We start from the raw sequence: 16,929 nt of genomic DNA on the forward strand, positions 1-16,929 counted from the left end.
GACACTTACATGTCTGTGTGGGATAGAATAAAACATAGATTTTAGCATCACAGCTTAGCAGGATATTATTCAAGTAGGAGTCATTTACAGACATTTACAGAAGTCACCCCAGACAGGTATTGGTGTATTTTTTTTCTGCTCCACCAAAACATTTAATGTGTGTTAAAGAAGAATCATTCTAGAAAATTCTTTAAAATTCTAGAATTTTTTTATCATTCCAAGACTTGAATTGGGGAGGAATTATGCCTAGTATTATAAAACTTAAAAGTCCAGCAGTCCACAAAGCATGATATTTTGGTGCTGGGCTTTAACAGTTTTCAGAACTTTCAAGTGGATCCAGATTTTGAATTTCCAGAACTCAACCATTGTAATTGTATTTGACACATATGTATGTATGTCTTCAGCAAATACATTAAAGGAACATTAAAGTTTCAAAATCAGGCATTCAGATGTTAGCAAATGGTAAAATTAAGGTTGTCCATTTGACCTTATTTCATGACCCTGTGAATGATGATTAATTTTTAAAAGTTATGGTCACATAATGATGAATAATATAGTAGATCTTAGTAAATATAGTAATACATGTACATACAAGTGGAACAAACTCAGTAAAGGTGCAGGAGGTGCAGAGTTTCATCCATTAGCCACTTTTTCTGTTTAACCAAGTCTTCATTTGAAAAAAAGCATTCGTAGGAAGTTCTCAATGAACGTCAATTTGAAACTACTAAAGAGGATCATGGTAATTCCACTCTGGCACTGAGTGCAGGTTTCTTCCATTCACATACAGGTTGTTTTATCAGTTCAGAAGGCCTTTTCTAGACAGGACACAATACTGTTAGTGTCAACAAAGAAATTCTCCATGGTTAATTATATTTTCTGCCTTCCTATTTCCAAGTTTCTAGATGGAACATATTCCAGACTGACACTGGTTAGTGTCTTAACAGGGGCAATGTGAGCACCTGAACTTCAGCTACAAACAAATGCATACAAGGCTCCATGTTACTGACTGTCCCTTTGTCCAGATACAGTAATAGTTTGATGACATTGAACATCCCTAGTGAGACAGCAGTTCGTTAGTATGATACAAGAAGTTTACTGGACAGACGTGAAGTTACCACAGGAAATTTTCCCTAAGAAGGCAAAAACTAACTGAGGTTAGTCTTTACAGTAGTTACTATAGAAATTAAAAAATATGTTTTGATCAGGGTGGCCATATGCACTTAAGGAACTTGTTTTGATTCATGTATTATTTATCTTAGGTATTTGGGAGATGGCGTTGACAAAGTCCTTCACTTTGGATAACTTGGTGCAGAACTTACGAGTGACCATGTAAAGAAGTGTATGTTTCTCCTTGGTTTTGGGGCTGGCAGAGGACTGGCAAATACTGATTGTCCTCATGGCTCCTTTCACCTTCTCTCTACAACATTTGACCATAATAATCTACTTTATCAAATGGAAATAGCCAGAGTGCAGAAGCATAATGCTCTTTATTGCTATGTCATCTCTGTCTCTCAGAGGTGGTGTTGAAATTTTTAGCTGGTTAGAGAAAATGGTTTGTTTTCTGGAGTGCTGCAGTAGTGTTGAAATGTCACCACAGAACATAAATGCCTGGAGACCTAATCCCAGCCTCACCGAATTTGTTGGAAGCTATTCGGAAGAATTTTATAAAGCTGAGTTTTCTTACACAGGCTTTCTCAAATGAGGTATATTATCCCTATTCATTTTTTTCCTCATTTTCCTGTCTTGCTGTCTATAGTGCACATACACTTTCATTAACAAAAAAAATTAAGATACTGGAGCACTCTGCAGTATGTTAGTTTATAGCATTAGTATTTTCAAATATAGTTTGCCGTATATTATTAGCCAGGTGTTCATATCATGGTGCCTCCAGGAACATATAAAGGTATTCTTAGTTGTTGTCATAATACTTTGTTTTGAAGAAAACGATTTAGGCTTCACATTCTGGCCCAAGAAGCTGAGTCCATGCTGTTTCTGTTTTATGGCATGCTGTCAGCACGGATAACTGCCAGAGCCTGTTAAAGCAACTTTTCATTACCTTCTCTCCAGGCACATAAAAACCACTGCCCACTTTGGCAAAATAGTTTCCTCAGTCAAAGCCACCGACTCAATCTGTAGCCTTCAACACAAGAGTACCATCCCAACAAATTAGAACAGCAGCTTACAGGAGACAATAAAGAAAAAGGAATTCTAAACAGTATCCGACACTGTGTACGTGCCATTTCCACTCTAATATTGCTTTATGAAAAGCTGTACAAAACCTCTTAAGGTTGGAACTGCAAAATTAGTTTTTGTGTCCAGCTATACATGCTGAATTCATAGCTTTCTATTTCTTCCTTTTTATCTAATATCCTGTAGAGTTCTTAATGGTGATCACAGAATCTGGAACCATATTCTAAGTGGTAAGAGACTATTATAGATTAGTTATTCTTTTTGTTATAATATGTGCACCAGTATTACAATTAAGATGACATAATCTAATTTACCAAACAGAATATTGAAGTACTTTCTTTACCGTTCCATCCCCTCATGGTACAGCTATACCTCCATTCACCTGTAAGTTTTTAACTATTTCACCTTTTGTACTGAAAAGTCATCTTCCTTTTTTGTTGAGAGGTGACTTTCTTTATTATGAAATGAAGTATTTGGTCTATTTTTTTCTACAGTAAGGGTGACTGGAAGAACAGCCACCTTTTCAGTTTGGAATATGCAGTTTCTGTGAGGAAGGAATGGCTCTTTCATAAGTACCTGTTGTGATAGAACATTACTTCTTGTCAGCATCATTATGTCAGTCTAAAAGTAATTTTAAATGGGTACTGATAGTGATGGTTACAGGGTTAAGAGCCAAAAGTTAAAGTGGGTTTGAAATTAGCTGTTGTCATGTAGATGTCCCTTTGAGGTTCTTCTAGGAGGTGGGTTTTTTTTATTATTTAACCAGATTATGAGATTTTGAAAATCACCTGCTGCAAATATGTAGTAGATTTTTCTTGCCTGTTTTCAATAAAATTGTAATGTGCACAGTTAATGAAAAACACATTCATAATATGTGTGAATACTTTATTCTCTCTTACTCTTTCCCACACCCTACCCTAAGAGAGGGGAGGAGGGTATAGGAAATAGGTCCACGGAGAGGTAAGACTTTGAATTTTTCACTTCTTTTCCTGAAGCGGTACACAGCTGCCTTATATTTTTGCTTAAGGACTATACTGAAAATTCAGATCTTTCATGGTTAAATTGTCATTTAATGTTTTAGAAAGCCCCAAAGTAAGGTCAGTCCGATTATGTTCCTAAGCCCATTTTAACACAGTTCCTCTCTTTAAAACATTTAAAAATGCTTTTCATGTCAAAATCATCAAATGTAACCCACATACAAGGTGAAATGCTGCTTGTGAAAGTCAGTAAAGTTCACCCAAAGGATTTAACTTAGGTGCCTCTTAATGGATGAAAGCATAAAAAGAGACAAAGGTTTTAATCTGTCTCTTTATGACTTCATGTTTTCCTGGTTTTGTGAGTGTACCCAGGGTAGCTAATGTTTTTGCAATTATACCTAACAGTTGGAGGTGTACTTGACTGAAGTGACCCAAATCTTATATAAGTAATTCTGATAATTATCCTGCACTTTGAAAATAAGGTCTGAACTATAATTATTTATGGGAGGGATATTGCAAGAAATGTTCTGCGTTAGAATAAGGCAGATCCTTGGCATGGTTTTAAGGTCCATGCTAGGCACTGTCTTTTAACATACTAGTGTAGGTATGCCTATTAACATGTATGAAGGAGATAAATGCTTAACAAAAGACAGACAAGATAAGTATACTTTTTGCAGTAATCAAGCATTTGCTTTCAGCAAGCCCTTCACCTAGGAGGAGTCCGCTTCAGCAGTATAGTAAAAGTGTTATTTAGGTCCCTTTATAGTTTTGAGGATGCCCATGACTCTATAAAGACTCCAAAGGGATCAGTTGATCTGCTGCATCTATAAAAACAATTTAAGTAGCTCTAAGTAAGTCTTCGTGCCAATTATGTTAATGAAGCTGCAAAGGGACTGCAAATTTAGAAGTCCTCTAAAGTCCAGTGCTGGCCCAGCAATTCAGAAGCTCCTTTAACAAGACATTAAATCAGGCTCTTTAATCTCTCTAATTGGTGCTTTTGAGTATAGAAGAATACATGAACCCTGCTGTGTTTTAAAAGCAGTAGAACATCTTCACTAGCCAGTAATACCTAGTGAAAATAGACTTCTCAGACTGCAAGTCTCCTGTACTAAATAATGGTGCGGAGAAATTTCATTTCATTGCTACTTGTCAGTGCAGTTTTGCTGTTGAACAGTGCTTGGCTGCAGCTGTGCTGGAAATGGATCAGCTCTGCCCTCCATGACTGTAAGATCCCATCCTGGGCACTGCTAAATATCCTGGTCATGAGCTAAGGGGTGAAACCTAGGAGTAGCCAGAGGCAGTTCTGCTGAGAGAATGGGGCTTTCGGTACCATGATTCCTCTCAGAAGCCATCAAGCCTCTCCTCACAGAATGGGACTTTTACAAAATGATGACCAGTTATTTAAACTTGGGTACTAAAACTTAGCCTAGAGGTTAACTTAAAGATACTTAAACTCAGAATAACAGCACTCTCTCACAAAAGTACAGGTCTAATGGATGTTAGTTCTTTTAAAACCATAAAGATCAGCGCCCTGGCTGCAGTAAATCCATATGGTTTTGCCAAAATGCATGAGGCTTTTTGGCAGCTAAGGAGTTACTATTCATTTAGCATTTAATTTAAAGAAAATCTGTAAGGTTTCTACTTTATAGCTACAGCTTTTATCCCAATCTCACTGTCAGCTGCTATATGCATTCTCTCCAAAGTGTGACTTCTGTGGTTGTATGTATACATTAGGGTGACTCAGGCATACACCATCTCCCATCTCTTTTGCCTTCTATGGAAAAGGGAGTAAGGCAAACACAGAATCTTGGTGAGTTCCAGCCTTATCTTGTCTCTGATTACTCCTGCTCTAAGCTTTTGGCTGAAGTTCTGAAGAACTCTTCTACTTCAATTTTTTTTTTTCAGAAAATTTACATTCTGTTACCCATGGCTATTAGTTTTCTAGAACAGGTTTACAGGGTGTCATCCTTATAATTTGTATAAGAACTCCAAGACAGTATGATGGGACACCTGGCTTGTGTTTCAAAGAAACAATTATGCAATATCGTTTAATTTCTCCTTAACATTCATCCTCATGACTGGAGGAAGAAAAAAGGCCACCCACTGACAGAAGAGAATGCAAAGCTAATGAATCCACTAGAGGAAGGCTCTGCAATTCTGTCTGTCCCATGCTAAGCAGAATCCTGATGATGGGATATCCAAGGAGATTTGCCCCATACAGTATGTCATTTATGTATGTTGACTGTATATATTATTCCCTCTGGGAATAAAAATTTCCCCGTAGTCCTGCTTTTTTTCTACTATTTCATCAAAGCCTTTATTTCCATCATCTCTAGCTGGCCAAAGGGAACATGCTTTTTCTGTGACTCATTTTTGGTGGTGTTTTTATTTTGTTTAGGGGAAGCAAAAAGGTCTGTATTTTGTAAGGATATTTTCAGAGGCATTAATTTCTTGGTGTAAATGAGTTTTTATTATCATAACTGATATCTGTCACTCCTCTAAATTGTAGGATACATGTTTAAATTCATCAGAATATGCAAGAGAATGAAAATTGGCACAGGACTGTACTTTGGGTACAAATGTTGCAACCATATTAGCTTTTCACTTGAATTATTAACTTGCATATGATCACACCTACGAATGTGCACATAAACAAACACCCACAATTTCACCCTCAAGATCATTCCTCTTTCCTAGCTAATACAGTCAAAACTGATCTTATGCCTAGTAAGAAATTTGGGGGAATGGGGGAGATTTAAAAGTTTAGTCCATGTAGAGCTCTCAATATTTTAGACAAATTCCATTTATTTTCTTCAGGCTTGCATTTTCTGAGATTTTTTTTTTTGTTGTCTCAGCAGGAATTTTGTTGATGTTATTTTTAGTTGTGTTATCTACTCAAGTGAGCAAAGTAATTTAGATCTATTTACTAATCTTTTGGGGTTTTAAAAATAATTTATCATAGTTACAGCCAAATGGGGAGAGGGGGAGGAATTAGAGAGAGAGATCTTGTCAAAATAATTTTAAAATGTTCACAATTGTCTATAGGCTAATGCTTTTTAACAAAGTTATCAAATACAGTGGTATCTGAGTGCCTTGTGTGAAGGCTAATTATTCTCCTGAGAACATTCATTTGAAGGGGTCTTTTCAATATTTCTGCATTTCATGAGAATACTTCAGAGGAGTGAAGCATGATGCATAAGGAGGAGGCTTCGCTCTCTTGAAGTATTCTTGTGGAAGAAATATTATGTATAACTTTTCTCGTGTGTGTATACTTTATAGTTGTTTCTGTGTAGGTGCAGAAGAAGTGTCACATGTGAATATCCCACTTACCCACAATCCCATTGCTTTGGGCAATGAGTTGTAGTGCAGCAGATATTTTGTTCTAGGACTATGCACGATAATTTCTGAAATGTTTTAACATCAACCTATCTTTCCTGTAAATTACTCCAAACACCTGTCTCTGTCAGATACTTCAGAAATTATTTTGAAAACTGTATTTTGATTATACTTCCCTTTCACTCTGACAAACACTTTAGTTTAAAGTAATTATTGCATGAAGAATTTCACAAACTGTTTAAGGAAAATCACATGTATAAATTCATATTAAAAAAACTTCACAAAATACTTTTTTGTAAAGTGCTTTTTTATTATGCATTGTCAACAGTTAAACGGTATGTTGCTCTTTCATGCAAACTGGTATAGTGTTAAGAGAGCAAATGTTATTCCATAAACATGTTAAGGAAAAAAGTGCTAAATCTGCATAAGTTTGTACAGGTTTAAATATGAAACTGGAGAGCTGCTTCAGTTAAAATAACTTTGAATTAGTTACTGAAACAACCACTAGTCTTAATTGCCCAGTGTTCCCAAACTTTGTTCCCATTCTGCCTAGGATGTTTGTTTTTATCCTGTGTTAAAATTTACACACTTTTTTTTTTTTTTTTTCTGTCATACAATATAATGCCATAGTAGCAGCTCTAGGAGTATAGCAAAACAGTACTATTCACCAACCAGTTGTGGTTACTATTCAATAATAAGTCCATTTCAGACTAACTACTGCATGATATTGCAACACCACCCCCCCCCAAAAAAAACCCCAAAAACCAAAAAACAAAACAAAAAAAACCAAAAACCCTGACTCCCCAAAAAACCAACCAAAACCCAAATCTTCCAGTATGAGCTAACACAACAAATGTACATAATATGTCATGGAGCAACAGCTCAGTTACAATAATGATAATAATAATAATACATAAGAAAAAACCTATGGAAATATTTTTTCTTGTTTTGTGTACACCAGGTGTTTCACATCTGGATTTGTTACAAATGCTAAACTGTAAAAGTGAATTATTATGTTTCTGCAAGACAGTTATGTAGTAAAATATTTCTTGCAATGTTCAGGAACATAGAGAAGCTGTTTTAATTACAGACTGAAAAAATTCTATTTTATGCATCTTCATTGCCTTAAATATAAACTAAGTAAATAAAGTCTGAGTAAATGACAGTATATAATACAAATTTTCATATCTAATCTCTGGATATTAAATTTTTCAAGAAGGACTAAAATAACTGGACTGAAGAAATACCTATTTATGCCATACTTTATAATGAGTGACAGGTGTAGCTGATCATTTAGCTGTTTTATTCATTTTCATCATAGAATCTATTTCTTTTAATTTGTTCTTCTACAGTGAGCTGTTTGAACTTGACTTTCTTGCCTTGGAATGATGGAACAGCTTTATATCTTGAGCTCAGTAAATCTAAGCTTGTGTTTATGTCATTCTTTGACACTTTGATTATTTCACTTCCTTGACAGGCATTAATACCATTCAGTTCTGTATCATAATTCCCATGTTCTTTTGCATATGGGCTGCTGGAATTTTTAGTTATATCTACAGAGTCTATTAGACCACAGTGTAAAACCAGGTTGTCTTTTTTAAGAAAAGATGTTTTCAGAGTGTCAGATAAAATAGTATTTAAGTTTTTGTCATATTTTGATTCTTCTCCAATGCATACCAACTCAGTATCAACAGGGAACATTGTATTAGTTGCCTCCTTTAAAACTAATGTGCTATTAGTACAAGACTTTTGACAAGTGGCATCTTTATTAAATTGAGCGAGACTATTAGAGGTAACAGCATCTTCATCTTTTGAATTCTTTTCATCCCGTGAAACAGTTACACAAATATCTTGAGAGCTATTCTAGTGATACTGTATCTCAAATATTTCTTCATTTCCAGACCGATTTTCCAGCTTTGCAAAGGCATGCTGCGATACAGTGCAAATTGCATGACTTAATGCTGTCATTGGGTTAGACGTAGCTGAGAGAGTTGTTTCCTGCCTACAAATGTTTAGATGTGAAAAAGTGGCATAATTGTTATTGTTATTGTTATTCAAGCAGAATTCTTTGTGATTCTTTTGTACTGTTACATCATCAATGTTAGTAACCTGTACAACTTCTGAATCATCGGTTTCATTAATTTTTTTCTCTTGCTCCTTCCCAGCACTATGCGCAATTACTTTATCACCTTCATTAGTATCCTTTCCACTTTCCTCCCTTTTCTGTGATCCTCCTGTTTTATTCAGCTTATCTTGCACGTTCCCAGCTTCCTCATCTTTTCCCTTATTTCCTTCTTCATTTTTCTTTGCTTTACAGATATTTGTAGCTTCTTTTTCAGACAGAGAGCTAAAGGATGAGTGTTGATTTTGTTGTGTATTTGCAGTGTTATTTTTATTTTGCGCTCTCTCAGCATTTTTTTCCTGAGGATCCTTTTTATTGCCCAGAGATTTATTTGTATGTAAACTAGAACCTTCTTGAGCAAAACCTTCTGGGGGCCACTTTGGCTTATTTACTTTAGCCACTTCTTCAATAGAAAATGTTTTCTTAGGTGTTGTATTGTCTGTTGAAGGAGGCCATGTCATCTTTAATTTACCTCTTTCTGTGGATTTTTTCAGATTATTATCCAAAATATCAGGATGAGTACCTTCAGTACCCGAGTACAAGTCTTGATCAATTTCTGTAATTGGTTTAGGATCAAGAGGTAAACTATTGATGGGATTTGTTTCTTCAGCATGAATATTACCAACTGAGCTACATTGATCTTTCAGTTTCCATAATTCTTTATGCTGCTTGTGTCCAAAACCTTCATCATAATTTCCTTTTGATTTGAAAAGTTGCTTAAAATGGGGTTTACAATATATTTTTCCATGGAGAGATGCGTAATTTCCCAAGCTGCCGAATGGAAGAAAATTTGGTTTATACTTTTACATATCATAAACCTACTGTGAATTTTACACTTGACTTGGTATTTCAAGTACGCTTGCATGACAGTATATATAAAGAAAGGAAGAGCAAAAAGAGAGCAAATTCAATGTATTGGCCAATTCTGACACCCCCCCACCCCCCACCCCAAAAAAAGTATCTAAAACCTTTAATTGCAAATTCCCATACAATTTCAAAGTCAAAATGAAGGAGCAGAGTCATGCTTTGCAATTTAAGAAAGAACGTAAACTTATTCAGTTGTTGCACAGCATAGGCTTCAGACAGGAATGTTCTACAGCACTTCAGGGTTGTTGGGACCTTTTTCTTCATCATAGTAAAGACCCAATCCTCTATTTTTCTACAAAATAGGTGGAGAAAATACAGTGCCAATTTTCTTTGGCCTTTTTGCAGATTATAGAAATTTGTGTTTATATTTGGATTCTGCTCCTAAATGAAGGAGATGTGTGTAACTAACCTCAAAGGTGTTAAAATCAGAACTGTTAGCCTTTGCAGTCTGATAGAGCAATAAATACTTCATCTCATATAAAGGTTGCAAGAGTGGTTTGCTAATGCAGAGAACCATCATCATTCATTTTATGGATGAGGAAAAGTGAGAGAAAATTTGATCTGCATTCAGATGTCTTAAATTCCACCAAAGTTTCTGTATCTACTGCTTGTGGTTCATGAGCTCTCCTGAAGGTCTGGAACAGTGAGTAGGAAGTAATATGCAGGAGAATTTGGAAGGTAGTGTGATAAACCAGTTCTTTAGAGAATTTAAAGGACTTGTTCCATGTCATGGTAGAGATGTCAGTAGCAGAGAAGAAATGGGAAAGCCAGGTTACCTCCCTGCCAACCAACCATCCTACAGGCTGAATAGCCCAGTTCCAAATAATTTCACCAGCTGTATTTATATTCAAATGCAGAGTTCTATGAGTGAACATGCAGTTACTTCTTACCTTAATTGACTGCCACAGTGGTGACATCGGAAACACGATTTATGAAAATTCTGCTGGTCGGCAACCAGGCGTTCCATTGGGTAAACCCTCTGTTGACAGAATCTGCATGTTTCATTTTCCTGAATCTGCAGTTTGTAGAACCACATATTAAAAAGTTACGAGTTAGTTTAAGCCACATATTATGATTTATTTTTTAACAGTCCATATGTTTTGTTAAAACTGTAGTTTTCTTTATTCATTAACAGTTATCTCAGCTGTCAATTTTAGGGCTTCATTTTTGTTCAACTAACAGTAATGCTTCGAAAGTGAAAAACTACTCACCTTTCCCTTTTCAGAAATCCATATATTTGAAAGGACTACTCACTCCACTACACCAGGTACAATATTTCCCATTTATTTGTAATAACTATTTATTTTGTGAAATGAGATAGGATAGTAAAAGGTTTACTGGTATAAGTGGAATTGAGTATAATGTACGTATAATCTTTGAGTCTACAATGTGATTTAGAGATCAATAAACAAGGGCAGATGTTTGAAATTCTGATGAGGAAGTTTTGCTTAATCATGCCAGAAGCACATCAGGGAGTTCCACTTTTGTGGTAACCTGCAGACTGTACACTTATATGGTCCAGATATGCTATGGACATAATTATTTGTGATTTTTACAGTTTTCATTTTCAGACCTGATAACTTTCTTCAGTTAATTTTTAAGACTGAGTTAGCTACAATTATATTAGTGAACTATATCAAATCCTTTCTTTTATGAAGTATAATTAATTATAAAGGAAACTAGTTCCCTGTAAAGTACAAAGCATGAATAGAAGGTTTATTTCATACCAGTAAGGGGCAGAAGGAAATAATGGACAATCTGTTGGGCTTGGAAAAATGCATGCTGCTCTTCTGTCTTGATTTCTGAATTGCTATGAAAACCATACCAGCAGACAAAGACGAATAGGGTGGACCAAATAATTGCTTGTGTAATATCTCCATTGACAATAGTAATGCCCCTTGACATCAGCTGAAAATTTGGCCTCTTTCAGCATTCTGTCTGTTTCTGATTTGCCTGCTGGTATTGACTTTATAGCAATTCACAAATCAAGACAGAAAGTGATGTAGATTTTATAACTACAGCTTTAGTTGCCACATATCTCTAGTGCCCATAATGACAGCTGTGAAAAATGCTGAAAATTAAATATCTTCAAAATAATGTAGAACTTGCAAAAAGAATAAACCACCAGTAAAAACAAACAAGCAAAAAAATCCCCCAAAGAATTGTTGGTCATGAATAGAAAGCATCACATGTAGCCTCAGCTTAGTCTCCAGACAGGCTGACAAGGAGAGAGGCTGGGCAGGTGTGGAGTGCGGTGTTGCGGACATGCCTCCCGCCTCGCCAGGCACGGACTGCTTGTGGTTGGCGGTGTGAGCCAAACATAAGGAATCAGCGTAATATTCTTAGGTACGCAAGTATTCTGAATGCAAAGAGGGAGGAGAGGAAAGGCATGAGCTTTGTGATACAGAAAGGGATAAGGTAATTGGGAGGGGAAAAAAAGGTGACGTCTCCTGGAAAACTGTCTCACTGGATGCTTATACTTCATTTAGTTGGATAGTTGATAGCGTGCCTCAGAAGGCAACAGTCAAGAGAGGAGAAAAACAAAGAGAAAGAGGGAATTTAAGGGAAGTTTATCCCAAAGTAACTTCCAGGACTGAATAGTGGAGCCAGTATTCATCTTCATGAAAATCAATGATGTATTGGGTGTCAGTGGCAAAGTTCTGGCAGCTGGGGGGCTGCAGAGGCAGCCTCTGTGAGGAGAGGCAGGGGCTGCCCTGTGCTGGACGCAGCAGGTTCTAGCTGGCTCCAGCGGACCCACCCCAGGGCACAGCTGAGCCCCTCAGCCACGCTGGTGGTGCCTCCGGGAAAAGGTATTCAGGAAGGGGCAAAACGGTGCACGTGCAGTGAGGACTGAGGGGAAAAAGTGTGAGAACAACCCCGTGAACGCCAAGGTCAGAGAAGATGGAGGGGAGGAGGCACCACAGCAAAGATTCCCTGCAGCCTGTTGAGGAGATGAGCGGAGCAGGTATTTCCCTGCAGCCTGTGGAGAGGACCACGCCGGAGCAGGTATCCACACTGCAGCCTGTGGAGGACACCACACTGGAGCAGGTGGGTATTCCCAGAAGGAACTACAGCCTGTGGAGGGCCCACGCTGGAGCAGGGGAAAAGCGCGAGGAGGAAGGAGCAGCAGAGAGGAACTGGTATGGACTGACCCCAGCCCCCCCATTCACCATTCCCCATCCGCTCTGTGCTGCTGGGGGCAGGGGGAGGAGGTAGAAGAATCAGGAGTGAAGGGGTAAAGTTGAGCCTGGGAAAAAGTGGGCAGGAGGGGAGGTGTTTTATTGTTTGTTTCTCACCATCTAAATTTATTTTAATTGGTAATAAATTAAATTAATTTTACCCAAGTCAAGTCTATTTTGCCTGTGAAAATAATTGGTAAGTGATCTTCCTGTCTTTATTTTGTCCCATGAGCTTTTTCATCCTATTTTCTCTCCCTGCCTCGTTGAGGAGGGCGAATGAGAGAGTGGCTGGGTGGGGGTTCGGCAGGTCAACCCACCACACATGAATGGTCCTACAAAATCAGTGAGGGAAAGACTGGCTTACTATTTGAAATCATAAATATTTACCAGACAGAAGAGATCCAAAATGAAATCTAGAGGCTTGACCATATAGAGAATTCAGTATTCTACTGGTACTGGTAACATGCTTAAGTACACCAAGACCGTCTAGGATGTTTTTTTCTTCACAGCAGCTCATATGGCCCTACGTTTTGGATTTGTGGCTAAAGTGTTGATAACACACCAATGTTTTAGCTATTGGTGAACAGCACTTGCACAGTGTCAAGGCCTTTTCTCCCTCCCACTCTGACCCCACTTCCCACCCCAAGCGAGTAGGCTGGGGATGTGCAAGAAGTCGAGAGAGGACACAACCAAGACAGCTGATCCCAACTGACCAGAGGGATATTCCCTACCATGTGACATCACACTCATCAATAAAAGCTGAGGGAAAGGAGGAGGAAGAGGGGACATTCAGAGCTATGGCGTCTGTCTTCCTAAGTAACAGTTGTGCGTGTTGAGGCCTTGCTTTCCAGGAAGTGGTTAAACTGATGCCTGCTGATGGGCAGTAGTGAATCAATTCCTTACTTTGCTTTGCTTGCGCCCCAGCTTTGCTTCACCTGTTAAACTGTCTCTACCTCCGCCCACAGGTTTTCTTGCTTCTTGCTCTTCTGATTCTTCCTCCCACCCCACTGTGGGGGAGTGAGTGAGCGAGCGAGCGACTGGGTGTGGACTTAGATGGCAGCCAACCCACCACATTAAGTATTTTGTTGGACCACCGCCAGACTGTGCCTCATTTTACAGGCTCACAAGACACTCACGTTTAATTCTGCTCCTAGCATGAACAGAGGTAGCACCCTTCTCAGTGCACGGAGTTGGGAAACCGAAAGCAGAGCTTTCTGTTTAGGAGTTATGCGGGTACAGGAGCGTTCAGCTTTGTTCTGCCATTTTCATTGCCATTCAAGCAGCAGCATTCTGTTCATGTATTTCAAATGGCTAAAGCTATGGTAACATCTGGTTTTCCTACAGGATCCCATCCACATTCAGTGCCCAAAATAGATGCACAAAAGAACATTGATGTCCATCATGCAATATCATATGTAATATTTTCTAAGTTTCAAATGCATAACTTTGCAATCTAAATACTATTTTAATATATTTTTTAAGTAACACATACACCATGAGAAAGAAGGCATGTTTTATTTTCAATGTTTACTTCATATTCATATATAAATATTCATATATATATATATATATTCGCATACTTCATATATTTAAAAAATTTACTTCAATATGAAACAAATAACAGGCTCAGCTTTTTGAGGGACGCTGAGTGGCTCTACTCCTTAGTGATGTGAAACCTGGACACTGACATCAGGTAAATGGGTTTGCTGCCTTAATTCAGACTAGGGCTGTATCAACTGTTAAAATCACCCAGCAGGAAATAGAAAAAAATTTAAAATTGCGTGTTAATTTGTAAACTGTTTTAGTAATTTTACTCAAACAGGAAACCCTTCAAAATGTAATTCACTTTGTCTTAAGTCACATCTTGTGCTTTAATAAACTAAAAACAGATGAGCACAAAACATGACCATTATTTTATCTCTAGAGCTATGTTATACAGGCAACATTTTACCTCAGTTAAGAGGATGTTGCATTCATTTTAAGCATGAGAAGTCAGGTGCATTCCGTGCACATTTTCTAGCATGTTAATATTTCTCAAATACAGCAGTAATGCTATTTTAATTTTAATATCTATTTTTAGTATCTTTTTATTTTGCTCTATATAATTCTTCAGGATAGCTCTCGTAGCGTTAATGCTCATAATGGTGGAAGAGATAGTAGCTAGAGGCTTTCACAACTGTTCCTGTGTCTTCAGCTTCTCAGCCTTCTGGTCTTCATGGACATCTATTTAAATTCCTACATAGTATTTTTGTACTACTTGCGTATCATTGCCATCAAATTTGGAATCAGAAAGTGTGCTTTGCTGTGGTGTTACAGGGGCTGCTGCATCTTATGCAGGACCTTGATCTTGCTGGTTTGATTTTTGTGACGATGTTTCAGCTGGACTTAGTTTCCCTGACTCCTCTGTGTGCCAAGGCTGTGTTTCAACTGTTTTGCCTTGTGCACAGCACTGCTCGTGTTTTCCTCCACTGAGATTCCATGTACCACTTTAACTTCCACCAGGTCGTTGCTGGTCACAGGTTTCAAACGCAGGTGGTATTCTGCCACACCTCTTTTCAGCATCTTCTCTATGGACAGCTTCATTCTCCAGTCTTTGACCAAAGTTGTCTCTGGTAACAGACGATGGCTGAGGTTCAAAATATTTTATGCTTCTCTTCACACTTCTTTTAAGCTCTTTCAGCTCAGACCTCAGCTGCAACAAGTTAAGGACATCCACTGAGTTGAGCTGCCCAAGTTTATCCAGGTTCTGTGCTTCCAGCATGTGCCTCAGAGTCTTTACAGCACCACTAGAACCTTCTCGGATGTGAGTTTCATCTGATATTTGTTCCTCATTGTGATAATTTTTATTCGTAGAGTCTAATGGCTGCATGTCAAACATCCACATGACTGCGCAAATACCTCCTCTAACTAATGCAAGAGCCTTGCCCATAGTTCCTGCGGAGACCGGAGCACGTGCACGCAGTGCATCAAGAGGCTGGGTCTGAAACATCCAGGCTATGTATTTAACATTTCCAGCTGCAGTGGTTTCCTGGTCTGCAATGCTTCTAGCTTTGTCTGGGTCTGGAGGGTCATCTTTAATTGGAATGAAAGGCTGGTTCTCAAAGACCCATGTTGTAGAGAGGACCTCTCCTCTCCAGATTTCATGCCACTCTAAGCATTGTTTTTCTGGTCTTGTGAACATCTGAATAATGAAGGCAAAGCCATATCTAGCCTGCTGCACATCTGACATCATACTCCGTGTTTCAGATTCACCAGATAAAATATTAGAAGTTTCATTCAGATAATGTTTCTCTAAGCGTTTTCTTAATTGTGAGTGGAAACGTGCATAAACATCTTGGTTCACATAAATTGCTTTGCTTTGAGTACAGATCTGGGGAGGCAGTGGGCTTTGTTGGAGAGCTGGACAATTCAGTGGACTGGGAAGTTGCTGTCAAGGAAAACTTTTCTGTGCTTCCATATTAATGGGATCTGGAGCAAACCATTGCAGATGTAGCAGTTCCTTCCTGTTTTTCCCTTGGTGTAGAAGTTTCCTGTAGTCTGCTTGCTGAAGTAGCAGCAGTAGAAGATGAACTAACTGTTGAAGGCAATGTAATTTCCTGGTACGTATTTTCCATCTTTAGGGAAAAAAAGGTTTGGGTTTTTTTTTTTTTTTAAGTAGAGTAACATAAAACAATTTTTTTATTCTTCACAAAAGCTAGTTCTGCAAGGATCCAAGCAATAGGATTATAATAAGATCTGGAAAGACACAATCCATCAGCTATTGCTCAGAATGCATAAAACCAATCTTTTGAACTAAGAGCAGTGCTATTTGCACCATAGAATATATGTGAAAAGAAATGTGGAATTCATACAAAATGCAAAATGATGATTGAGCAGTCTTGGAGGTTTTGCTGCAACAAATGCAGACTTTGCATTATAAGCATAATGTAAAGTTATGCAGTAGCTTATGCTCATTTTCATTTCTTCTGAAAGTGACATTTTCTATGCTTCTGAGAATCTGTGGTGACAGAAATTATACATATTTACAGATTCAAAACAGGGAAAAAGGAGACTATTCAGCAGAGAAGGACAGGAATGCAAAAATTTTTATAAAGGTCTACTTTTAATTGTGTTTGTCACATACTGTAAGTACTTCTTGAGCCTTCTAACGTACTTCATATTATGTTATGTGCGCTTAATTCCTAAAGTCCATATATTCCCACCACTTTCGTAGGTTACATTTTTAATCACAATTAGTCAAAATAGAAATTCAGACTGC

The 16,929-nt window shown here is 37.8% G+C and overlaps 1 protein-coding gene across 1 annotated transcript in view; it reads right to left on the reverse strand.

Annotated features, from left to right (window-relative positions):
- Window positions 1-7,733: 7,733 nt before the first annotated feature.
- The window catches only part of XIRP2 (xin actin binding repeat containing 2), a 52,130-nt gene continuing 42,934 nt past the window's right edge, over window positions 7,734-16,929 (reverse strand). Inside the window, exons 10-13 of the mRNA XM_030016514.1 lie at window positions 15,459-15,467; window positions 10,383-10,507; window positions 8,373-9,396; window positions 7,734-8,336 (exon numbers count right to left, since the gene is read on the reverse strand). Of these exons, the coding sequence (XP_029872374.1) occupies window positions 7,806-8,336; window positions 8,373-9,396; window positions 10,383-10,507; window positions 15,459-15,467 (1,689 nt within the window). The 3' untranslated portion in view covers window positions 7,734-7,805. The remainder of the gene's footprint in view (window positions 8,337-8,372; window positions 9,397-10,382; window positions 10,508-15,458; window positions 15,468-16,929) is intronic.

Source organism: Aquila chrysaetos, chromosome 6 (assembly GCF_900496995.4).
Source record: "Aquila chrysaetos chrysaetos chromosome 6, bAquChr1.4, whole genome shotgun sequence".
In the NCBI taxonomy this organism is placed as follows: Eukaryota; Metazoa; Chordata; class Aves; order Accipitriformes; family Accipitridae; genus Aquila; species Aquila chrysaetos.